At 35.0% G+C, this 27,101-nt stretch overlaps 1 protein-coding gene across 1 annotated transcript in view; it reads right to left on the bottom strand.

Moving 5' to 3' along the window:
- Positions 1–27,101, bottom strand: part of LOC108965364 (neuronal acetylcholine receptor subunit alpha-7) — a 203,608-nt gene that overhangs the window by 29,650 nt on the left and 146,857 nt on the right. Inside the window, exon 7 of the mRNA XM_018927711.1 lies at positions 26,339–26,533. Within this exon, the coding sequence (XP_018783256.1) occupies positions 26,339–26,533 (195 nt within the window). The remainder of the gene's footprint in view (positions 1–26,338; positions 26,534–27,101) is intronic.

Raw genomic sequence — 27,101 nt, 5'->3', positions numbered from 1 at the left:
TTGAACAATAATAGTGTTATAGAGTTATTATACCAAAATTTTAATTTTAATATTTCACAGATGGACCAGGTCTTTATTAAATTGGTAAAGCTCTTCTATTAAAATATACATTTTATTATTTCACAGACGGGAGAACGTTTTTGAAGTTAGGAAAAGCTTTAAAGTTTAATAAAACGAAAGCTTATTTTCGCTAGAAAATATTTGGCGCGGTTAAGAAAGGAACTTTAAGAGTAAGAGTTTAGAAACAAGTATATGATTTCTTTGACTTAGGCTTCTTAAATATCACTATTACTGGAAAATATAATGATCACTCATTATGTGAAAATCAAAGCTCCGTTCCTATGAAGTTCGTATATTCTGCTGAATTCATTAAAAAAGCTTATCGAATAAATCGAGAAAATTCTATAAAAGATTTTATGAAAGCATTAAAATATTTTGGCCTTCTTTCGAGCGTTTTCTAACTTTTTCAATTGAAAATTCGTTTTATGCAATCACCATATTTTTTTAATTTTTAAATACAAATATTAAACGAATTTTAATTGCAACGTAACAATGGAAGCGCTGAAGTGAAGACTTGAGTTTTAATTGAAATTAAATCTGATATCATAAAATTTATACTCTTCAAAGCTCTTCAAAGTACACTTATTAATGAAAGCATGAAGATGATTAATATTCTAAAATAATTTCAAATTAGTTATTATATCAAAAAGTCTATGAAAGCTCTATAATGTTTTTTTTGTCAAATATTATCGTAACGTCCGGTAAACGAAACGAAAGTTCTTTCGTTATAACTTATAAATGTAAGCTCTAAACCCCAGTTAATCTTTCTTATGCGTATATTGAAAGCTAACATATATATATTTTTTTCACGTGAAAGCTCTTAATTCCATAACTTTGCTTTGAGATTTTTATAATCGAAGCATGAAAGTATTTGAAAATACTATGTAACTCTTCTTAAAGGTTATTTCGCTTGGAGGGTTAACAGAAAAATAGATAACGATAGCATTTAAAATAAATGGGTCTTTAAATATGATTTATAGAACTGGGTTAAAAATGTATGTGCCTGTTGCAAAATCTTTGGGTGATTTGAATAACTTGCGATAATAATATCTACATATTTGTTGAGTCTGCTTATAGGGGAGTTATTTAAGTTTAGCTGTTGAGAAGTTGGAGTGGGTTTCTTGCAAGACATTTGCAATCACTTTGAAAATTTTTGATTGTGCAAAGGACATTTTTGGAATTTGTGAAAGCTTTTAAAAGCTTTAAAAAGTACATTTGCTTTTATTTTATATACAACATAATATATAACTTTTTTATAGGTTAGTGGTATAAGTAATATACATGTATCAGTGTATTCTCAAAACTGTGCACGAGGGATTTTGGGTTTTTCAGTTTGTATATAAATACAAGTTTGTAGTTGTTTGTGCATAGGTTATTTATAGATTTTTTTAGAAATTTGTGTTCATTCAAATAAAGTTGGCAACCCTCTAAATTTATTTGTACATGTTTGGGCTTATTTTAACATATAGGGCAGCTCTATTATTTTATTTGAAGTGGTATATTACGTAAGAATATTTTTTTTTTTCATGTTGCTATACGAAATAATTAATATTTGAGAGACTACAGGGTGACACGGAATTTTTGGTGATTTTTAGGAACTGATTTATGTATATTTGAGAGGCTACCGGGATTCAAAGAGTTGTAGTGAAATTATATGAGTATCTCAAAAGAATGTGGAAACATTTTTAGTTTTTTTTTAATACTAAAAATGTTATATTTCTATCTCTGGGCTTAAACTCAGCAGCATATTGAGGAACTATTGAGGCTCTTGCAGCTCTTAATATTCCTTAATATTCTCCTATATATTGTGGTTGGCAGTATTTTAAAAAAGCAAACACAACAAATAACCGTAGCTAAAAGAAAATGTTTTAAAACAAAACATTCAACTTTAATTTTAACTTTTGATTACTATTTTTCTCATTTTTTACTTGAAGCTAAACACAGTTTAATGTTTTTTAATTAATTTTGTTTAAGCTGACAATGATTAGTCGTAATAATTTAGCGGTTGATAGTACATAGTTGTAAAAAAAAAAAATAGTAGCAGCGATAGTAGTAGTAATAGTAGTAGTAGAGTGGTGGATAGTAGCGATAGTACGAGTATGTTTAGTAGACAAAAACGAACGAACATTTAAATTATTTTGGCACAAATCGTATTTTTTTTATTATTTAGTTAATTGAAATGCCATTTAGTTATTTTGTCGGGTTGTTTTTGTTTTCGTTACTGGTTTAAGTACTTTTTTTTAGTAATATAAGGTAATAACAACAACAATAACAATAAGTTATAATTTGCGGTAATTGGAAAATGTATTTGAAATTGTTTTCGTAATTATTATTTTTTTAATTACTTGTATAAGTAAATAAATTTTTGTTTGTAATACGTTTTGTTTTTTTTTATGTATTTTTTAATATTTTTATATTTGTTAACTATTTACGATAAAAAATGTGAAAAAATTTGCATTTTTAAATGCAATCGCTACCTAACAAGGGGATTGCATCAGATACTTGGGGCAATGTCTCAGCTACAAGGTTGAGAAACACTGTGAGCGATAGAAGAATTGTAACTCCTGTAACAGAAAAAACAAAGATATTGTAGACAAAAAAAGAAGAAGAAAATTATTTTGAACAAACAATAAAGTATACGAGTAGTAAGTAGTATTAAGTAGTAAGTAATTTGAAAAAAATATCAAGTTATGTTATGTTTAATTGTGGCGCTTGGTTTTAAATTTTTCATTTTTTTTTTTCACTTTTTTCATAAATAATATTTGCTTTTGCATAAATATTATTTGAATTTGCGCAATATTTGCTTTTCACTGATTTTCATTGCAAACTTTGTTTTGTTGTTTACTAAATTTTTGTTGTGTTATCGTGTACCATTTTTGTTGGTGTTAGGCGCTTTTTTCATACTCTACTGACATTGAAAAAGTGTGAACGTATTGTTATATATATTTTTTTAATGTTATCGGTATATTTTTTGTTTATGTGTGTGTGATTTTCCGTTTATAATTTTAGAAAAAATATTTATTTTCATTATTTGCAAAAATTTCTTTAAACACAAACGCTGCCGTTGCAGTATGACGACAAATGTTTGATATGACTGGTGAGAATGTGTGGATATACATATGTATGTATGTATGTATGTATGTATGTATGTATGAGAGTATGTGAATGTTTGGTTCTCAAATATTTTTCATACAAAAATAACCAATTAGATGCAATATTAATGACAACAAAATCGATGATTTTAGAAAGCCTTTTGAAAGTTCGAAAAACGATTTTATTTTCATTGCAAAATTATGTTTAAATCATTTCGAAGCGTTGGAAAACTTTTGAAATTGCTTTGAAATTAAAACGGTTAACTTTTGCTGCGCCCTACACAGTTCCTTTTTTTTATAACGATAGAGAGAGCAAAAAGATCTTTATCTTGACTTTGATAAGACAGTTTGTATGGCTACTGTAAGCTATAGTGGTCCGTACTGAACGATTTGTTCGAAGACTGTAGCGTTGTCGAAAATATTTCATGACAAATTTCATGAAAATATCTGCTCAATATCTAAAAGCTTCCCATACAAGGCCTTTCGATTGGACAGTTTATCTGACGTCTATATGTATGCTATAGTTGTCCGGTCTGAACAATAAATCCGGAGATTATAGCAATGCTTTCTATTTCCTAATTTTTCGTAAATATACCTTGTCAAATTGAAGAGTTTTACATATAAGGACTTGAGGTTGTTTGGTCAGTTTGTATGGTAGATTCTTGTACAAAATTACAGATTGACATATCAAAACCTTAGAGACTAATCTGCGTACATACACACGGATAGATGGTCATATCAAAATCGACACGGATCGTGACGCTGACGACGTCATTTTGGATGTTACAAACATTGTTGTGAACTTAATCCATACTCTTTGGAGTATAAAACGGTGTAAAAAACGTTTTAAGTAAGTGTCGTATTATGACTTTTTAAATTAAATTTTCCGCAAAAGCCAATTCCTCCAAAATACATCAAAATAATAATTTTTGCTTGACAGATTTCAGGATGTTTTGACGTTTAGCAATTGGTTTCTCATTTCTCTGAAGTGCATAAAGTGCACTCAGTGATTTTTACGATGAGTGAAATTATTCAACAAAGAAGTTCCATTAAATTTCGTGGGGGGGACGCTTAGAATGTTGGAAAAGGCCTTCGATGATTATTGTTGTCGTCAGCAAGTATTTTTGATTGGTACAAATTATTCAAAGAGGATCCAGAACGCCGAAGAATATCGTAAGGATCAGTGAACGTCAAAGCAGATCCAAAAATCAAGGTTATGTTGACAGTTTTCTTCGACTATCGAGGTGTGGTGCACTTCGAATTGCTTCCGAGCGACCAAACTATCAACTAGGTATACTATTTTAGTGTAAATTCAAACGACCATTCCGGGGACGCCTTCTTTAGTCAGGACAAGACATTGTAGGTGAATCAGTACGCACAATGAATGATATTTCGAAAATTAACTTGAGCAACTGTTTCGAAAATTGCAAAAAATGTTGGCAGTATTGGGGTGAATGGGAATTACTTTGAGGGAGTTGACATAGATTTTGAAGAGTAAATTAAACATTTTCAAATTATGAACAAATTTGACGCTATTTTTGCTCATAATTAGTAGTATACGCGTATATAGAAATTGCTTGCATTCCGATCCTCTGTTTGCTATCTTACATCTCAAAAGTATTTCCCTGGCTTTGATTCCTGCAAGTTCTGAACTTACCCCCTTCTAATATGTTAATTATGTTTTGAACATATTTACTATTTTTTGACTTCTTCAAAATTTATGTTACCTTAAACATCTATTCTGACCGGATTATAGTTGGAAAGAGCAAATTGTACAATTGTTAGTATTCAGTGCCAACTTCATTAGAACTTTAAATAATCTTTACCACTTTGGAGCAAATCTCTAACTATCTGATTACACAAATTTCCAGTAAGGATTTAGAGTTAGAGTTGGATTTAGAGTTGGCATGTCTATATTAGATTAGGAATCTATTTTTAAGGCGGTAATGAATGATGTATTAAATTATAATAGGATACAGAGGGAGTCGAATATTCTCTCTCGTCATACTGCTAGTAAACAGAGAAATCTAGTTTAAGAAGCTGGTAAGAACAAGTTACCAATCTAAACCTATTTATGGAAGGCGTAAGTTAGACTTCTGGTATACTTGCTTTTAAAGTGGTTAAAACTTATTCATATTTACGGTAGGTTTCTATGATAGTTGAGGCTTTCTGACATTTTGTGGAGTCAAAAAACTGCTTTAGTTGTATCTCATGTGTTGACAAAGCGTCTTGAATCCACCGAAAATCTGCTTGGGGGCTTATTTGGATTCCTTTTGTTCCTACAGGAAGTTTTAAAATAGATATATGTATAAACTTCTTTAAGAAAGGGAAAATACTAAAACTTACAGCTGCCGGCAAGAGTGTAAGTTTACTTGTTTCAGTGCGGTCAGAACCAAAACAAGGGCAGCGTTCTTTTAAGGTATGGCAGATCCATATTTAAAGCTTCAACAGAATCTTATAAAGATTCCAAAGGATGCCTAAAGGTACTAGGGTATGTTGTCTTAAAGTACTCGAAGCTGCTTGACTTTTTTCTAACAAGTATCTTGTTAACTCCAAAGTATTTTTGCTGCTCTCTGAGCTTCTAGTGGGGCAACTATGAATCTGCCGACAAGTTTTAGGAACTCAGCATAAACAGTTGGCTTTCGAAGCCGGTAGGCTCATATTGGGCTGTTGGGGTTTGAATTTGTATAATTTGAGAACGTTTCATTCTTTTTTCGGATTACTGATTAGACGTAAGTTAATCGATAGTTAGGTTTAGATTATAAAAACTTCCATCTCAGATCTAGTAATTAAGTAGATTTGAAGGGGCTTCCATTAGGCTTGAGAGTTCAATATCAGCCTTTAGTGTGTGATAAGAAAAAAATTTTGCTTTGTTATCTATTTGTTATTCGACCAAGAAATTTAAATAAGGCAAGTGTGTTGTGATGAAGCCACTAGAGCTTAATTGATTAACTCAAGTATACAGTTTCAATAAAATCCATAGCACTTCGCAATGCATATTTTGTCAACTTTAGAAATTTAAAATTACTTACAAATTGAATATAATTTTCTAAACTTCAAAGAAAGTCATTCCAGCACAAAGTGAGGTGTTGAAAATCCACTGGGCTTCTGCTAGCTGCGCGAGGCGTTGAAAAGCTTAACAACACGTCGAAATGAACTTTTTCTAACTTTTAAAAGGCTTACGACGCATTACTTCCTACCAACTTGACTGCGGCACAGGAAAATGGCATGGGATGCTTTGTCGGTATGATGTAATGTGAAACGATATCTGGTCAGAGGAAGTCGAGTGCAGAGTCGTAGGGTGTGTGTACGCGAATGTGACTGCACTCTGGCAGTTTGCTGGTGTAAATGATGGCAGAAATAATCTTATTTGTATTAAGGCAATTTGCTTGGACATACAAAGTTCCAAGTGATCCTATTTTTCTAAATAAAAAAAACTTCAAGTACAAGTTACGGCGTCATTTACAAGTCTTGGTAAATTTTTCTTAATTTTTTTTTACTTTTATCAATATTTTTTCTTTGCTAGAATAGAACACTAATACACTGATATTTGGTGCGAAAGACTGTTTTTTTTAGTTCTTTTCGCACGTACATTTGTGACCATGAAAGTTGCATTAAAAAGATCAGTTTCAATTGACTACATGAGCTGAGGCTACTCTAAATACTTTTACAATAGCTTTTAGGTAAAATTTTCGGACCGAAGGTTTTGAAATAGCAAATATATTATTTTGTAGACGTCAAACGTTTCAAATACTCAAAACTCAACCTAAGGGGAAGGAGCCATGTTCACGCAAGTGAGGAAAGTTCTCTGAGTGCCATTCAGCAGCTCACGATTTCAGGTCTTGGACCAAGTATTCTCATGGTAGTCAAAGGACACCCGTTTAAAGACGAGTTAAAGGGAGAAGGCGAACCATCCCATCATAGGATTGTGCCCTGGGTTTAGGATCCGCCACGTAAAAAATTCCCCTAATGAAAATGAAACAACAGCCTTGGAAGGGAAATGATGCCGACATGGCATTAAGGATGACGATCTTTAATTGGGAGTTAGTTGATGACCTTGTAAAACTAAAGGCTGACATGACCGCCGTTCAAGAAATGTGAAGGGTGGGGCAAGGGCTGAAAGCGGTATTATAAAAGGACGCAAATTCGGTGTGGGATTCGTGGTGGGAGAGAGACTCTTTCGCCGCGTCCTGGCAATCCGTATCAAAGTGAAGTTCTTCAATATATCGCTGATTTGCTCCCACGCCTCGACGGAAGAGAAGGATCAAAGATGCCTTCTATGAGCGTTTGGAAAGCACGTTTGGAGAGCTGCACCCGCCACAATGTCAAAATCGTGCTTGGCGACTTTAACGCCAGGGTGGACAAAATATTTATCTTTAGCACAACGGTTAGTAAATTCACTCTCCATGATAAAACATCCCCAAATGTGTTGAGGCTGATCGACTTCGCCGGTTCCCGAAATATGGTTATCTGTAGTACTAGATTTCAACACACGAAAATACATCAAGCTACCTGGCTGTCTCCAGTTCGAGAAGCCATCAGCCAGATCGATCATGTTGTGATAGACGGAAGACACGTCTCCAGTGTTCTAGACGTGGGTACGCTCCGAGGTCTTAACATCGACTCGGACCACTATCTTGTTGCAGCCAAGATTCGCACCTGCTTCTGTGCAGCAAAAAGCGCATATCAACAAACACAAGGAAGGAATAAGGAAACTGTGAGACGGAATTTCAAACTCCTTACGTACAATAGCTACCGAAACCGTTGGTTTTCGGGAAGTGCAAAAGAACAGCTGGTACGACGAGGAGTGTCGTGTCGCAACGGAGAGAATACGATCGACCACAACACGTGCGGGATAGATACCGAGAGTCGAAGAGGGAAGCAAGACGCATTTTCAGACAGAAAAGAAGGGCCCGAAATGCGTGAGTACGAAGAGCTTGATTAGCTGACCGACATAGATAATGCTCGAAAATTCTACAAAAAAATGCGGCGGCTTACACAAGGTTTCAAGACCGGAGCATACTCTTGTAGAATCCCCAAAGGTGATCTAGTCACAGATGTCCAGAGCGTACTTAAATTATGGAGGGAACACTTCTTCAGCCTGCTGAATGGCAGTGAACGTACAATGCCAGGAGAAGGCGAACCCGATTCCCCAATCAATAACGATGGAGCAGAAGTTCCATTGCCCGACTATGAAGAAGTTCGAATAGAAATTACCCGCCTGAAGAACAACAAAGCGGCGGGGGCCGATGGATTGCCGGCCGAGCTATTCAAACACGAGGGCAAAGAACTGATAAGGGGCATGCATCAGCTTCTTTGTAGAATATGATCGGACGAAAACATGCCCAACGATTGGAATTTAAGCGTCCTCTATCCAATCCACAAAAAGGGAGACCCAACAATCAGCGCCAACTACCGTGGGATAAGCCTTCTCAACATCGCATATAAGGTTCTATCGAGCGTATTGTGTGAAAGATTAAAGGCCACCGTCAACAAACTGATTGGACCTTATCAGTGTGGCTTTAGACCTGGCAAATCAACAACCGACCAGATATTCACCATGCACCAAATCTTGGAAAAGACCCGTGAAAGGAGAATCGACACACATCACCTCTTCATCGATTTCAAAGCTGCTTTCGACAGCACGAAAAGGAGCTGCCTCTATGGCGCGATGCCTGAATTTGGTATACCCGCAAAACTAATACGTCTGTGTAAGCTGACGTTGAGCAACACCAAAAGCCGTTCGATTCAGACAAGGCGATTCGACCATCGTGCGACTTCTTCAACCTGCTTCTGGAGAAAATAGTTCGAGCTGCAGAACTAAATAGGGAAGGTACAATCTTTTATAAGAGCGTACAGTTGCTGCCGTATGCCGATGATATTGATATCATCGGCCTCAACACCCGCGCTTCTGCTTTCTGCTTTCTCCAGACTAGATAAGGAAGCAAAGCAAATGCGTCTTGCAGTGAACGAGGGCAAGACGAAATATCTTCCGTCATCAAATAAAGCTCGTTTCTGGAAAGAATGTGTGTGAAATAGTAGTTCAAAAACCTTTTCGAAGGTGACTATAAACGGTTGATCGCCTCCAATTGTATCTATAATTAGTATACTTATATATATTATAATAAAATCGCATTTTTTCAATTATATGTGCTTTTCTTTAAAATTATACTAACGTTTTAAGTCAGCTGGTTCTGTGGAAACCAAACACGTACGTCATCATTTTTAAGTGAAAGCTCTCAATTTGTCACAGGTTCTCTTCAAGTAAGCCGAGACTGACTGACTATTGTCATCGACTTTCTGCCTTAATGCTGACCAAAAGGAGTACATATACTCAACTTGAATGGTACACTAGACTTCTGATTGTTGCACTGGTTTCGACACTGTTAGTCAGCGCATCACACTTACTAGTCCATATACTAAGTATATTTATGTTTCTACAAAAGCACTTAAATGCAGGAAATTCAATTTCTCACAATACATATGCTTCGGCCAAGGCGTGGAAATGCATTCTGTTGCTAACACTTGAAAAGAATATTTCACCTCTCTTTACCATTGCTGTGACGTTTAGGACTTTCAGGGTAACACCAACAGCTGCCATCACTTTGCCACACAGCTTGCTTTTCTTCCGGCCGAGCTCTGCCACTGTGCGCAGATAAATTAAATAGCCAACTATTCATTGCAGCGTTTGTTTGTTCGTAGGTCTGCAGAGCTTTGCAGCGCTCAGCCATTATGGCGTGCGTCCAATCCAATCGCGTTGCGAAATGAGTACTTCGCAACTCGTCTTTCACGCATTCCCATAGGATATTGACTACGTCTATTTGCCTGCCGGTGTGTGTTTATCAACCTTTTACCTTCAGCCGTTGAAGTCATGTGCTGCATCATTCCTCTTGGCTTGCATTTACACCATTTTGCACTTCATTTTCAACACTGTTTTTTGTCTTCTTTTTTGGTTTTGCACCAACCGATCTGACTCTGAGTGGCCGTCATTTCAGTGCCTCTACAATATCCCTTGTGTGATGGATAGAGTTCATTTCTTTTCACAGACACAGCCTGCAGGGATTTGGTTGTCTGCCATCGAGTCAGTTGTCTAGCTGCGGAAGTGGGGTAAACATTTCACTTCGGTTACATGCTTAAGTGTAGATATCTAGGTAACGGAAATGGTATTCAGCGTGCGCAGCGTCTGACCCATTTGTGCCGACACGGATATATACCTGAAGTTGTCTATTTTTGGTACTTTGACTTATGGAGTAATCGAATTGTGCGCTTTAAGCGAGTGTGGCATAGTTGAACGCGTGAGCGGCAATCTAAGGAATTGCAGAACTTTGCACATATGAGTTGAAATTGTAGCATGCTTCCAATAATCCTCAAGCCTTTAGACTTTAAAGCTTTAGGTAGTTTCAAGTTGAGTTGAGTCCATTTTGATTGTGAGCTCGTTTTGCATTGAATTGCCTTTGAAGCAAATGGCATCCTGCGCTCAATAAAGAAGAGCAAAAGCTTTTCACTCAACATTTTTTATGGTAGCGAAAGATTTTCCTCAAGTTTATTATCAGACCAACACTAAACAATTTCTTGAAAAGGTCCCTTGATGGGTCCACAACAGCTTAACAATCGTTTCTAAATTTCACTCTCTCAATGTACCAAGTTGAAGAGTTTTTGAGCGTCGTTATTCGTTTGACAATGGTTACCCATTCAATGTACCAAACTGAAGTCTACAAGACCTTAAACCGGCTCTGAACTCAAACGTACATTTCATTAATGTGTCATAAGTTCACTATCTTTCTCTCTTTCGATTGGTACAGTTATTAAGTACAGATTTTGGAGTTCTCTGTGGTCCACCTGTCCTGTCATAAGCGTTCTTAAAACGCTTGGTTGGTCATCTGTAGACATATTTTTTCTCCATAGTGCCAAGGTAGAACATTGGTCTCCTCCACAAACAAATTTTAAAGATATTTTTTTATTTTCTCCCCATGTATGACCGGCTTTCAGTATTAGATGGGGTCTCTTGCGTGTTCCACTTAAGTAAATGTGCGAATATTTATGGGACAACAGAGAAAAATTGTTAGTATTATCCAAATCTTTAAGGCGAACTTTAAATATGCATCTGTTCACCACACAGGCTGATTGTATCACTAGATAACAAGCAAGTTAAAAAACGCTTCGAGATAGTATATTGCGTCTGCGACTTCGTCTTCCAGCTGTTTTGTAGTCTTAAACGAGCTGTTTGGCTATTGGCGTATCATACAATATAGATCGCGGGTATTGGGAAATACAGGGTTTGTCCGGAAAGTAATAGGACTGATTTTCTTCCGTAGCGACTATACTTCGGAGCGTACGCGCACCGACTGGATTCGGTAGAAGGCGATACTAGCTAACGAACGAGCGGCTGGTCAGTTGTCCCGAGCACCTGAGTGGTGCAAGCCGAAAATGTAGGGTTCTTTAGAGCCGAGGTACTTAATGCCTTTTTGAACATCAAAGGCATCGTCCACCATAAATTTGTTCTTTTTGGACAAACGGCAAGTATTACGTGACAGTCCTCAAAAGACTCAAACGAAGAGTCAATCGGGTCCGACAAGACATCACAGTCGATTGGAAGTTGCACCACGCCACCTCACCAAGGCCGGCAAGCCAACGCTGCAGGAGGACAGATGTGGTCTCCCTGAATAGACCACGTCCAGCACGCAGTGAAATAAATATAGCAATCGTAGCTGAAAGTGTACACGAAGACCGTGGAAAGTTTATGCGAACAATCCCGCTTCGATTCATGCTTTTAAAAACAAAAAATTTTAAAGAGATAATCTTCTAAGAATAAATGCCAAATAATGTTTTTTCGAATGATAGTAAACATTCCCCAATAAATTTGAAGTTTCTGTGTCTATTCTTTAAAAAGTAGAAAACCTCGAAATGGATCATCCTTTAGGAGAGTAAAGAGAAAAAATCAGATCCCGATATTATATAAATGTACGGCACTTGAAAGAAACGATGAGACACAAATTTGGCTCTCTAAGTGTTGTTCAAATCTAACCTTAAACAAAGAAGAATTTTTAATTAAAACTCTCCGAGAACCAGATGGGGGCTAAACACTTCAATGTAGCAATTGCACCCTAAGACTAATGCTACATTTGGGTAATGAAAGTTGTACATTTGGGTAATAAACAGGGTATGAAAGGAAATCGTATGTTCTGGCTACAGCAGTTGGTCGGAAGTAATTTCTTGCTTTTGAGTTTTGATAAATGGCATAATATGAACGACATTATGATATGTTCGCATATTATGTGGAGTTGCAACTCTACCATCTTGAATACGAGTTTAAGGTTAAGTGAGTTCTTTTTGAAAGAGTATGCTCATAAAAAACATATGCTTATATTTAAATTGAAAAATAGTCAAAAATCAATTTAAACATTGTACAATGCGAAAATTACAGTTATATAAATGTGTCAAAGCGTTGTTTTTGTAAAAAACTACTTTTGACTTTTTATACAATATTATTTAAAAAAAACATTTTCATTTAAATTTTATATACAGTGGTTTTTAAAAGTAGTGAAATGTTGATTTTTTTAATTAAGATTTTAATTCATTGAGTTTAATTTAAATTTACATTTATTTAGTTAAAAAACATTTTTTGCCGAACTTTTTTAAATTCTTTATTTAGTTTGCAGTTTTAAAGAAACAAGCTTTAGTACAGGAGAGCGTGAAATCAAAATTTTTAATTATTTTTTAATGGTAGGTGCATTCATTTGATTTTTAAGTTGTATTTTTTTGTTAGGAAATTTCCATGAAAATTAAAATGAAATTAAAAATTTTATTTTTCGTGTTATGTGTTTCTAAAAAAATTTGCGTGTTTCTTTTATATAATCGCTGAGTGTGATTATATTTTGGTATTAAGTTGTTGTTGGCAAAATATTTAGCTGTGATTTGGTATTTTACAGTGAATTTGCGTGAAATATTTTTATGTTTTTTATTCTTTTTTTTTGTGTGTTATATTTTAGGCTGGTGTACTAATTGTTAATGAGCATTTGCGCATGCGTTTTGTGTTTGCGTCGATTAAGTTATGCGTTTGAGCGAAATCCGTGTTATTATTTGTAGTGTGGCAATTAGGAGAGTTGCAGCGTGTTGGCTTTAATTATTTGTTAATGTGAAGAATTAGATTTTTTTGTTTGCATGTATTTCATTGTACTTACGCATTTTTTGTTAACTTTTTGTCTTATTTCATATATATATATATATATATTTTGTAGGTATAAGTATTTGGTATAAATAATAATATATGTTTATGAAAAAGATATATTGTGTTTAACCAGTTATGAAATAAGTGTCTTTTAAAGCAGACAATAGGCGTGTTTGACTCGCCAAACATTACAGAGTGTCGAAACGAGCAAGTAAATATAAAAAATACAATACAGTACTCTTGCATTGTTTTTTAATTGTGAAACTTTATACCATACAGTTTTGCGAGCAGACAGAGAGGGAGGGAGTTTACAATTAACGCGCAGAGTGACGAATCGAACACGGCTATAATGTCTGATTTTATGATAGTATTTTGGTTGCAAAGGTAAATAGAAATGTTGGCATTACATTTTTCATTTATAATATTATATTTTTCCTCCAAGGTTTTGAAAAGATTATTTCACTTAAATAAATTCTAATTATGAAGTAATCCCTAATTTATCTTACGACATCGCAATGCTTTATTTCGACCTCAATCATTTATAGTGCAGGATAAATCGGGAACAATTGTTACAGGTCAAATGTTTTGTAGAGTTTTTTTTCCAACAATTTACTACAATCATCCCCGGGGCACTGGTTTTCTCTTTAGGACCCAAAATCAGGCGATAATGTAATGAAATTTATCTGACCATTTAAGTATAAATCTGATAGCACTAGGGTACATTTATTTCATACTGTCTCTTTTATCGGTACCTAAAAAAGTTGATGTGTGGAAACGTTATTTTGGACCGAGTCAAAGTTCTCGCTTAACAAATAAAAGAAAAAAGTTCGAGAGTAGGATTCTGTGCAAGATTGTATTTTCATATAGTCATGTTGTTGTTGTACCTGCAGAAAACATTCTTCATTTGAAGGAATGGTGTACCGTTTCCCGTTTCCCGTTTCCGTTCCAGTTGCATAGCTCCGAATGTCGTGGGAACGGACTAAAAGAGGAGGAAGAGGAAAACTTTCATGAACCGTTACCGTTACCGTCAAGGAAGCCACTTTATTATTACACTCGTATCATTGGAAACTGTAAAGCTAATGAGCTTACAATTGGCTGAACTCTCGTTCTACTTACATAAGAGTGAGAAGAGCTGGCTTTGCATTATTCTCCTGCGTTCCAGCACCGGACCTATGGACATCGCTTGAGCTTCGCAGGCGTTGATCAATTGTTACTGCAAAGTCCTTTTGACCTAGAGTATACGATTTTTGCGGAGTGAGCCGCAAAAGCGATGACGATCTCGGGTTGCGCAAAACTACTCTCGATGCAACATTATATGGTGCTAGGATTTTTCTGTATATCGCACCGTTTCGACGGATGCGATGCAGGTTTTGTTAGATGCAAACTCTCTTGACCTGATTGTCATACAGCCTGTTGTTGCATTCAAGCCGTGGAGAGGGAGGGATAGCTACGGAGAAAGATGCATCTAGATGATAAGGTCAGGTGTAAGAGACAAGATTGTTAGGACAATAGCTCTAACGGTCGGGTGACTTCCGAGTACATGTCTGAGTCTGGCTTTTCTGCTTATGGGTTCATGGGTTTTCGCATCAGAGGCACATATCTGATATACCGAGGTGTTTGTGTGGGACGCGTTCGAGGATTGGGTACATGTTAGTGCAGATTGCCCGTTGGGTTCTGGGTAGAATGGGGATTAGCTGGACTGGTGGAAGTTTAGATGTTAGCGGTGTAAACTCCACTAGTTGAAATGCCAAACAGTTAGTGTTGTTTGCGCGTTCATTGTTTAGCCGACGAATTCGTTTAACTGGGTTGTGAGAATGGGGTGTGGATATAATATGTGTATGGAGTTCAAACCCTGAAAACCTGAATGTGGGAAGAACTGACACTTTGTCAGTTAAATGTATAGTTGTATTGCATTCGGGTATCGAATCCAAAGTAAATTAGAGATCCACTGAACTACTTTCTCTCATCAAGGCCCATTTTGCAACAATCGTAGGAGTTCTTGTTGCACATTGTCCCATAGGCCTAAAGTGGGTGAATCAAATACTTTGTCGAATTATGCGGGTGTTTTTGGTCATATTTTGTATATATATATATGGTATATATGGTAATTTTATGCAATCGACGTTCTAGGTTGTCCAAGTAACATTTCTGTTGGCGATTGTAATTGCCCTTAAGGGGTTAGGTTGGTTTCAGAGGTACAAAACAAGGTATTTTTACGATTTTTTTTTAATACAAGCAATCATATATTTGAAAGATATAATATGTTATATTAAAGGTATATACTCGAAAAATATCTCCTGAAATTTCGATACAAAAATGTTTAAAATTCCGACGTTGGGAACGCATTTCTCTGGGTGTCTCTCAAAAAAGTGCTCTCGTCGTGGACAGCATAACTTATTATTGGTTCATATAAAATTAAAAAACTGAGCATATTCTGTTAATGCATATCTATATCTTGTGTTTGAACGTAGGAAAGAAAAAATATTAAAATTTTGCTTCTTTTCTCGGACTTTGAACAAAAAATTTCATTTTTGGAAAAAAATTTCGGCATTTTTTGGTCAGAAAAATAAGTTGTAAGTTCTCAAGGCTGTATCTTCGAAATTGTTACTCCGATCAACTTTAAAATTTAGGACTATATTCTAGAGGTATTGTAGAATTTAATAAAGCTAAAAAAAAAATTGATTTTTGGAAATTTTCAAATCCACCTAACCCCTTAATATAACCTAACATAATCAGATATTGCCAAATATGTATTCTTTTAGGTTAGAGTGCATGTCTGTATAATTTTATACTGAATTTATATTAATTTTAAGTAAGTTATATTACATTGAACATAAGTGAAATTTATGTTTTTTAATAGCAACATTTCCCTTTATCACCGTAAAAATTTTTAGGGTTATATTCATATGTATAATTATTAGGTTAGGGAAAAATATAGCTTTAATGAAAAAAAAAAAATAGTTTATTTAATTTTATATCAGTAATGGTAACAAGTCAGTAACAAGTGCTCTTCTTGCAAGCCCTTATACCTACCAACGCAGCTTTTTCTAAACTCAATATGCATATAATTTTTTTGAGGTTAAGTTTTCTTCAAAAAATGCGAAACGACGATGAGTAATGGCATTTAATGAGCGTTTGTTTGGGTAAGAAATGTGGGTATATCATTTAAAAATCATGAGCGTGGTCCGAAAATGAATTCAAGACATTAAAAAATGGTATTTAACTTCTATTTAGGTTATATATAAAGCTAAATGGTATGTATTGTTGGTTAACTTACAGATCACGCTCATGCTTTTAGTTTTTCTTTCTTATTATATTTAATTTAAAATATTGGATTTTTGATGTTTATTTCAACGTGTACACTTTTCTGGGAAAAATTTCACTGTCACTGAATATTTTCACCGCAGTTACCTTCCTCAATCATTACCAAGTATCAAATGACACAGAACTTTATATAATATATAAGATCGCACGGTCTTTCAGCTAAAAACGTTATATGAATATATTTTGACTTTGTAAAAATACCATTCACGAGTAAAAATAAACATTTTCGTTAGATTATATTAGTATATGTAAATGTCAATACGAATATATTTATACTATATACAAACGCGATAACTTTTCTTTTACTTGAATCTCATGAGATTTGAGACGGATGAAAGCGCAAGATTTACAGAATGAACTCGATATCTGTATATGTGCGATTATTTTTGTTGTACTAATTAGTTTCGGCATGTCAAAGGCGTTTATTTACAAGTTGCAAGCTAACGGTGAAAGTTTTTGTTTGCTGACAAATTTTTCATTGTTCGCTGTTATGTTGTTTTTGTAATTCGTTTATTGTTGTTTTTTTGTTTAATATTTTACGTTGTTGTTGTATTTTTTAAACTAGATTTTACTATTTCATTTCGATTTTTTGTTTTGCATAATTTGAGTGAATGAAGGCTGGTAGCGAAATAAAGGTTTTTTGGTTGGATTCTGTTTATTCTGCTTTTAAATAAATATTTACAATTTACTATTTTTAGTGGGGTTATGTTGTGACAAAGGATTACTTTTAAGCGCATTCTAGCAATGCACCTTGCAACTGAATATGCACCTATTTATTAATATTATTAAAAAAACATATAAAATAAAGAATTAGTTAAATTGAAGAAAGCTATGTATTTGCATTCTCTATAGGGTGGTACGGAAATGATAAAATACTAACAAAATTTCAAAACACAAAAATGTAAATTTTCGAACAATTTTAGTGGTCAATTTGTGGTTTTTATTTTTAAAAGAATTTTTTGAGATAAAAAAAAAACAGAAAATACTTTATTTTGGTTTATAATTCTCTTTATAAAGAAAAAATATGTTTTATATTTTATAAATATTAATTATTTTAATTTTAATTGCAAAAAGCTATACACGAAATATTCAAACGCATTACCGATAATTACGATCAAAGTTCGTAATTTTATTTCTTAGACCGACAAGAACATGATTTGAGACTTTTATCGGAAGATCACCTACTTGCTGATATGGAAATAGAGCTCGAATTCACAGTATTCGACGGCAACGTGGTCATACCACCATCCAACCAACACGGCTTCGCAACCTAGATATTCAGTATACACCATCTACTTGCCGACTTCAAAGCTGCTTTCAATGGCATAAAAAGGGATCGCCGCTAAGTCATAATGTGAATTTAGAAACCCCTCATGACTTATAAGAACTTGTCCGAACAGTTTGATACCATGAAGTTTGCTACAAGGCGACCCATTACTGAGCGATTCAAAGAGTTTAATCAAATTTTAACCGAACTGGTGTTATCTTTTTTGCGAGTCATCAATTGTGGCCAATGCCAATGATATCGACATAGTCAGCAGCAACAACTTAGTCGTGTGTTCAGCGTTCTCAAGCTTAGAAAAAGAACTGAAGCGGAATGGATCTAGTGGTGAACGAGGGCAAGATGAAGTACCTCAAGCCTTTAGAAAAATGCTGAGAGTTATAATATCGAACTATTGGAAGGTTTCTATCAGCATATATAATAAATAATAACAATACCGTTGTCCATAAAATCAAGCGAAGAATAACTCTAATATGTGCTGTCATGGGATCAGTAGTCAATTGAAAAAAGAGCTCTCTCTTGCAAAATCAAACTAACGTTTTACTCATATGATAGTCATAATATCCGTATTGCTAAATATTGCGGAAGCATGGACCATGATCATTCTAAAGGAACTTTTGAGAGAAAAGTCCTCCGAGAGACTTTCGGCGACGGGGAGTACCCGATTCGATGGAGTAAGCTGTGTAAGCTCTTGGACGAAAAATGGGGCGGTTGCGCGGCAAAGAGAAAAGATGACCCAAATTCAGATGAAATGGAAGTGAAATGCGAATTTCATATTGCTATGGCTCTAAAAGATGCGTTCTAAGGAATCTATGAGCATAATTTACTTTGGAATCTATGGAAGGAGCTGGGACCAATATTTCTTGTGTTATAAGGTTAATGGAAGTAGACTTCCTATTTTCAATAGCCTCTTTTGACAGATCACGTGTGAGTACAAAAATTCACGTTCTGTAAGTAATATGTTCTGCGCGCTTCACTCAATTTTTGGTCAACATCATCGGTCTACTGAGCGTACTAAAATATAGCAGCCGTAGCTGAAAGTGTACGAGTAAACAAAGACCATGTAGAGTCGATTCGACTCCATTCGTAGACCTTCGGACACTGTTGCGCATTTTATGTTGAAATCTTAAATTGAAAGCGTAAAAAATACCTCGACTCGAAAGTTCCAGGAATACCCGAAGTTTTGAGGCAAGTTTTGTTCAGCGATGAAACCCATTTCTGGCTCAATGAGTATGCCAGCAAGCAAAATTGCCGTGTTTGGGACGAAGAGAAACCTGAAAAGATTCAATAACTGTCATTTCATCCCCAAAATCAACGGTTTGGTGTGGTTTGTGGACGAGTGGAGTCATCAGTCTAAATTTCTACAAAAATGATGATGGTGAGAATGGATCCGTTAAGGGCGACCTTTATCGTGCAATGCTAACTGACTATTTGATATTTGAAATTGAAATTCGTGGTACCGGCGACATTTGGTTTCAACAAGACGACGTCACTTCCCACAAAGTGCAACAATCAATGAGTTTATTGAGAGAACACTTCGATAAGCAGATAATTTCATGTTTTGGGTTGGTCGGTAGGCCACAAAGATCATGCAATATCACACCGTTAGATCTTTTTGTAGCGATATGTAAAGTTTAAAGTTTAAAAACAATAACGCTTCGATTCAAATCTTGGAATAAAATATCACGGGTATTATTCACCAGTTATCAGTCGAAATGCTCGAATGCAGTCATTGAAAACTGGACTCAATGGATGGACCATCTGAGGCAAAGCCGCGGCCAATATTTGAAATAGGTTATCTTGAAAAACATAAATGCCAAATAATGTTCTTTTGAATGATAATAAACATTACCTATTAAATTTGGTGTTTCTGTGTTTTTTTAAGTAGTAAACCTCGAAATGGATTACTCTTTATGGCAATAAGTTTGTATTTTTTATTATCCCCTAAAGTAGTAGTCAGGGCTTACACCACATTTGTCCCGATAACCTCAAATGTGCTTTATATATCACTCTCTATTTTTGAAAACAATATGTGAGAGAGAAGAATTTTCTAAATAACTTTAATTATGAAGACTTCGGCTTATGAGAACAAGGTCAGTACTTCCTTGCTATAATCAGGCTCTGGTTGTACTGATATGTGCCTATATTTTATACAGAGCTAGAAGTTATATCAAATGTGATTGATACTCTTACTACTTACTTAGACACTCTTATACTCAAAAGCCTCTTTATCTCTATGGAAACATTTTGCTGCAATCGTTTCTTTCTTGAACTCCCTTGAGACGACTTGGCAACAAGTTTTAAATTCTTTCAGAGTTTAGGGCGATTATTAATAATAAGGTTTGCTGCTTAATCAATAAAAATATCTTTATTTGGTTAGTGGATTCAAGCCACCAATTTACAAAAATAACTAAACGTTTTCATATAAATCAGATTTTGACTTTAATATTTACAAATAATAAACAAATGGACCACTTAAAATGTCAATATCAATAACTCAACATAAAATGGAGAATCGCTAATTGTCACTAGTAACTAAAACAATGAAAGAAAATACAACAAATTCAAGCAATCTAAGTCGGTTTATTCTTCTGCATCATCATCTGCTTTATTCATCACTTTCATATACTCATTCATCATCAGCAACAAAAGGGAATCATCTGTCATACTAATCACAATATCAAATCAAAATGCAATAAAAAAGTATCGTGGCGTTAATCGTAAAACACTTCACTGAGCAAAATGATACAAAAAAGGACAGAAATAAACAAATGAATAGAACATAAATAAAAGCTACGAGTAAATTGCTGCTAAATATGCACTTTGGCGTTTCTTCGGTTGTGTTTTTGTTTTTGCTTTTGGTGTATTGGAATTTCGTTTGCTAACATTTCTCATATATATAAATGGGATTGTTGTTATTGCTTTTGCTTTAGTTTGTAATTGCACATCTCTCATGGTCAGGAAGTGTTTGGTTGTGCTGATGACATCTTGCTTTATACGAAGTGTAAAAGTAAGCTCGTGTAACGACAGAAAACGTACAAATAAATATTTAGAAAAATTTGTAAAGGCACACAAAAAGTACTCGTAGAAGACAGACGGACTATAAATGAAAGACATAGATAACATATAAATAGCTGAAAATTGATCGCTGAGATGAGGTGCTGTTGTTGTTGTAGTCTTGAATGTGAATCTTGCAATGTGTTAATGCGTGATGAGTAATGTGTTTGAGTGCTGAAGTGTTAGCTTCGCGGAATGCTATATGGATTACTCATTGTTAGTGTATTTGGTTATTAGTTTTGAAGATGTGGTGATAATATTATTATTAGACATATATTAATAACAAATATTCTTTTATTATATTTCCACTCGACTTGCACGTGTGCTCTCTGAGAGCAAGAGTCAGCAACTCCGTATAAGGGAACTGTGGGACGGCATTTCAAGCTCCTTACGTACAGCTGCATCCGAAACCATTGGTTTTCGGAAAATGCAAAAGCATAGCTGGCACGATGAGGAGTGCTGTGTCGCAGCGGAGAGAAAACAAATTGTCTACTTCGCAATGTTACAACCGACCACAATACATGTGGGATGGGATAGATATCTAGAACTGAAGAGGGAAGCGAGAGGCATTTGAAGCCAATAAAAGAGAGAGGCTGAATTGCGTGAGTTGAAGACAAGCTGGCTGACAGGGATAAAGCTTGAAAATTCTGTGGAAAGTTGCGGCGACTAATAGAAAATTTCAAGATCGGAGCATACTTTTGTATAACTCCCAGAGGTGATCTAGTGACTGATGCCCAGAACATACTGAAATTATGGAGAGAACACCTTTCCAGCCTGCTGAATGGCAGTAAACATCAAGAGATGAAGATTCCCCAATCAATGATGAGCAGACGTTCCATTATCCGACTATGAAAGCCAAACAACCGGCGGAGGTCGATAGATTACCGGAAGAGTTATTCAAATACGGCGACAAAGAACTGATAAGGATCGTGTATCAGCTTCTTTGTAGAATATGATTGGCCCGACGGTAGGAATTTTAGTGTGCTCTGCCCAATACAGAAAGAGAATTTGGTATCCCCGCAAAACTAATACGGCTATGGAAACAATACCGAAAGCTCCGTCAGGATCGGGAAGGACCTCTCCGAGTCGTTTGATACCAAACGAGGTTTCAGACAATTCGACTGATGATGGAGAAAATAATTCGAGCTGCAGAACTAAATGGAGATCTTGTACTAGACGTATGCCGATGATATTAAAGTTATAGGCCTCAATGCCCACGCGGTTAGCTCTGCTTTATTCAGGCTGGATAAGGAAGCGGAGTGAACGAGGGGGGCTGGTAGTGAACGAGGCCAAGACGAAATCCTGTCATTCTCGCGACTTGACTCCTACGTCGCAGTTGACAGTCTTAATTTCGAAGTGGTAGACAACTTCGTTTATCTTAGAACCAGTATAAGCACCAATAACAATGTTAGCCTCGAAATCTAACGCTGAATAACTTTTGCTAAAAGGTGCTACTTCATCCTCTCTCGGCAAACAAAGACAAAACTCTATAAGTCTCTTATTATTCCTATATTGGCTTCATGTGGCTTACTACTAGAAGGTTTAGACGTGCTCGAAAAGCTGGTCACTTACTAGCAACTCTGCGATCGTAAGGACCCTTTGGTTTAGGGTAAATCGTAAGAAGTATAGACAGCTCTTCGATTTCAGCAAAGGTTGAGGATATATGAATCTAGAGACATCTTCATCCCAAATTCCATATGCTCATGTATATTATATTACAGCATTTTAAGAGTAATAACAATGCATTAAAGTAATAATCCCCAGTAGTAAAGTTCATAACAGAGCTCTGACCCTGGCATTTCACCTTCAGAAACTTGAAAAGGTGGAATGGAAAAATGCAGATTGCGAAACTGGTTATCTTCCAAGTCTACCAATATTCCAATTAAAAATCGGCAACTAGGAAAGGGCTAGGAGAAGTTTAAAAGATGTAATACATATCTCGGGTTTTAATTGGTGCTCAGTTAGGTGGGTGGAAGAATGGGCCAGTCTATAGCCATAAAAATTGGCTTAATTTGGGAAATATATTCGAGGCTGTGGAAATCATGGTGTCCGAGCCATTACACAAGCACTGCTTTCCAGAGGTTGCACTTAAGTAAAAGTTTACAGAAACCCCTTTTAGAATCATTTAAATAAAACTGGATACAAAAAAATAAGCTTGATACAGGGATGCCACAATAGTTCCAATGTTTTGGAAAGCCTAACAACGGAAAACCAGCGCATGGGGCCGCAAACAGATCTACATTCACCAGAACAGTTTCAGCCACTAGGTAATCATTGGCAACCGGCTTCAGTATTCACTTTGGGTTATGGTCGCTGGCAAGGCTCCCTTGTTTTCTGTGCTTCAAGTGGCATCAGTCTACCAACAGATCTATCGTCGCGTTATTCATGCGTACCTCGATTCAAAAGGACTCTAATGATATGGAATGACCATTTCAATCAGATTCCTTTCAGCGTTCCCTGTTTTAGTTTTAGAAATTTGATTTTTTAATAATAATTGATATTATATCCACTTTGTTATGCTTTTGTGTTTTACATATGTTATGTTAATGAGAATTTACACCAATAGTACATATCATAGACAAAGAAAAAAATGCTCTAAAGAAAGTAAAATTAAGTATAAATTAAAATAACACTGAAAGAAAAAAACAAACGCAGGATACTAGACATAAGTTTCATTCCTGAAGTTGTCATATACTCAGCTAATGCAATGTGTAAGTATGTATGTGTGTGTGGTTAGTTTTTGTGCTTTAGCGGAAAATTCTAGGTTATGATATGTATGAATTCTTTTACTGTATGTTAGTAGTTATGATTTTCCATAAATCTAAGGCAACTAAGTCTTGTTTTGTTTCTTAGTTCATAGCATTCTAATTGTGATTTTGCGTCTAAATTTCTTCTTAATTTTTTTTTTTTTTTTGCAGTGTACCTATAAGGGGAACAGCGTCCGACGTTGTCGGCATGGATTCAGCAACAAGATTTAGAAATACTGTTAAGGATAGAAGTATAGTTACGCCTGCAAACAGAGACAATAAAAAAAAAGAAAACAATAAAAACAATGCTTCTATAAAAATACACTCGCAGAAATGAACATGGAAAATATATATTGGCATACGAGTTGTAAAAACAATGCTGGTTTTGTAGACCTAAAAGCAAAAAAGAAATCACTATTGGTAAGAAAATTATATCACAAATTAACGGTTGCTATGTAAAGTTGCATAAAGCGTTGGCTGTTTGGTGCTGCTGTAAGCAGGTTATCCTGTTCAGCTTGCAAATATGTAGTGTAGATAGACACTTCCGGTGTCATGTGACATTTAGCATTTTGGGGAGTTGCAAAAATATTCGGGATCTGAGGTTGTTTAGTTTTCATTTAGTATTTCTTAAATATATTTTAATAATCTTTTTGTAAATAATTTATTGTTTCTAATTATCATTTGTCTTTTTTTTAACTAGTTTGTTGAGTTTAATTAGGAACTGTTAATCATGGCTTAAAGCTTGGAAGAATTTTCGACACTGTTAATGTTATATTGGTTCAAAAAATTGGAACTACTATTTGCAGGTCAAGATTATTTAGAGGTTCCAAGGTGGGACCTAGTAAAAAAGGTTTAAAAGTGGGGCATATCAGTTAAATATCAGTATAAAGGTACCAAAGCTAGACCTACTGTTTTCAGATTACCCAGTCACATCTTTTATTTAAGAGAGAGATAAAGACCGTTTTATGCTTTATCTTCATCAAAAGCGGTAGCTATAAATCAGTTTAGTTCGAGAGAGCAGCAATGCTAAGAGAAAGATGAAAGTGGATGCTTTTGGACGGAACTGTATGAGTTGTCATAACCAGTTCCAGCCATTTGCCTGTTGTAAATTTTAATAACCCATTTTGGAATGATATTCTAAACTGAATCTAATCTACAAAGTTCAAACGTTTCGGCTTTGCTTCGGAAGGTGATTTTGCCATATACTATATCTCTTATCTTTATATTGAAATGAGACTGTTTCATCTGATATTCTTACAGTTAAAAACTTACAGAAGTCAAACATATTTAATGCGGAGCTCTCAGCTACTGAATGGTGATATAGGACATATGAGCGACAGACCACATTAACATTCTTTACGACTCAGAGAGATACAGACAGAGTTTAAGATTCAGATGGGACTTCTGTGGTAGAGTTCTAATGCTCTCAATTAAAAACTTGGACATTTAAAGATTAATAGCTACAACTAGAAATCAGTCATGACAAAACTTAGACATATAGAGACTTAGACATATAGGCGTCCATCAGTCTGTGCCATAGAGGATACTTAAATGTCTTATCCGTGGGATAGCTTGGAGTTTGGAGTAGGCTAGGTTTAGCGGATTAAAATTCTTCACTTCTTCTTTTGATGCTTCCCCCTACTTAAAAAAAAAGCTACAACTAGAAAATGTAAAGTATGAAAAATCGAATGTCGGTTGTCCATAGAAAGCATTCTCAGCTGATTTTTTACTGGTTGAAGAGTTCGAAAGGAAGAGGTATCCCTAATGATTCAAGTTGTTAAGTTTGGAAAGGCTACAATTTTGGAAAGACACAAATGTGGGAAGGGTATATATATCGGTGAGCACCAGTATCTGATAACCGAGTTCGTATCATAAGAAAGGTCTTTAACTGAACTCTTAATGATCCTCCAAGAGTGTGAGTCTAAACGGGCAATTAAATGAGGGATTTTATCTTAACATATCTCCGAAAATCGAAAGAGTTTTTAGTTACAACTAACAATTTTGAGTGGTCAAATGTGCTAAGGCACGACAATACTATACGAATAATTGTTGAGTGTTCGTTTTGGAGACTTATCGTAGTAAAAAGTAAAGTTTAAGCTCTCTAAACTAAAAAAAAAACAAGAGTTTGAACCCTGTAAGGGTCCTGCGTTTCGTGTCGGGATAGAAAATCTGTCCGAAGCTTTAACCAATAAAAGAAAATAATTAATGTCATGCACACTGTATTTTTTTAATTGCATATTTTTTTAAACAAATTTTAATTGTTGTCTATTATTTAATATTCTACTTTTTAGTTATTTATAATCCAGCATTTCCTCATTTCGCTACCGCAGATAAAGCTGGTATGTGGAGCTGCGCTGGCATAAAAAAATCGTTCTCGTTTGTAACCTCACTTTTTTGCGAAATTTCATTGAAAAATCTTTAAAAAAAATTTGCCACTTTACACTTATATTGTACCGCTACTTGGCAATTGCGCATCTGAAAATGTTACTTGAAAAAATTTATATACATATGTAAATAAAAGTGTGAAATAATTCAGAATTTTTCTTTCAAAAGATTTTCAATTAAAAATCAATAGCATATGACATTTTATTTTTGTGTGGTTACTCACCTAATGTTAATTTTTCGCCCGAATCGGGAGGTAGTGTAAATCCTAATAAAGCCATCGATGATATCAGCACACACGGCACAATTAAATTGAAAAAATAATATAATGTACGCCGTCGGATTTGTATCGTGAATGTGACGTCCACGTAGGGTTCCGGGCAGCACGCGTAGACGATGGTATTCTTCTTGCCAGGCATTGCTGTTGTCAATTTGCCACATTTGGTCCATTGTTTTTGCAACGTTGTGCGATTTTATTTATTTATCAATATAATATATACATAATTATATATATATATATATATATGTATATATTGGCAATATACAATTTATTGTGGTTGGGGGGAACACAAAGTTGCAAATTTGCGGGGGAGTAGAGGTAGTAAAATTTTGTTGTTCAACAAATTGCAGAGAGAAAGAAATAGAGAGAGAGAGAAGGTACTTGATTAGTGAGTAGTGAATTGGAGCTAAACAATTTTAAAACATTCGCGTACATGGAGAAATCATAAACACATAAAAAAATAATTTTGTGAATTTTTCAAATTTTAATATGCCATATCTATCGAAACAATAAATTTAATAACTATCATATAGAAATTTGAATATACGTATGTACAAATTTTAGGCTTATCAAAAATGGAGATTCTATTATTTGAAGTACAGTTTTCAAGAGTAAATATTTTATTTTACATCATTTACAATTGTATATATCAAAACAAAAAGAATTTTTATCACATATATACGTATATACGTATATGTTCTCATGTAAA

Source organism: Bactrocera latifrons, unplaced genomic scaffold (genome assembly GCF_001853355.1).
Source record: "Bactrocera latifrons isolate USDA-ARS-PBARC rearing strain unplaced genomic scaffold, ASM185335v1 scaffold_14, whole genome shotgun sequence".
NCBI classification, from domain to species: Eukaryota; Metazoa; Arthropoda; class Insecta; order Diptera; family Tephritidae; genus Bactrocera; species Bactrocera latifrons.
Note: the sequence above shows the minus strand (reverse complement) of the source record. Positions and strands in the feature narration are given on the sequence as shown.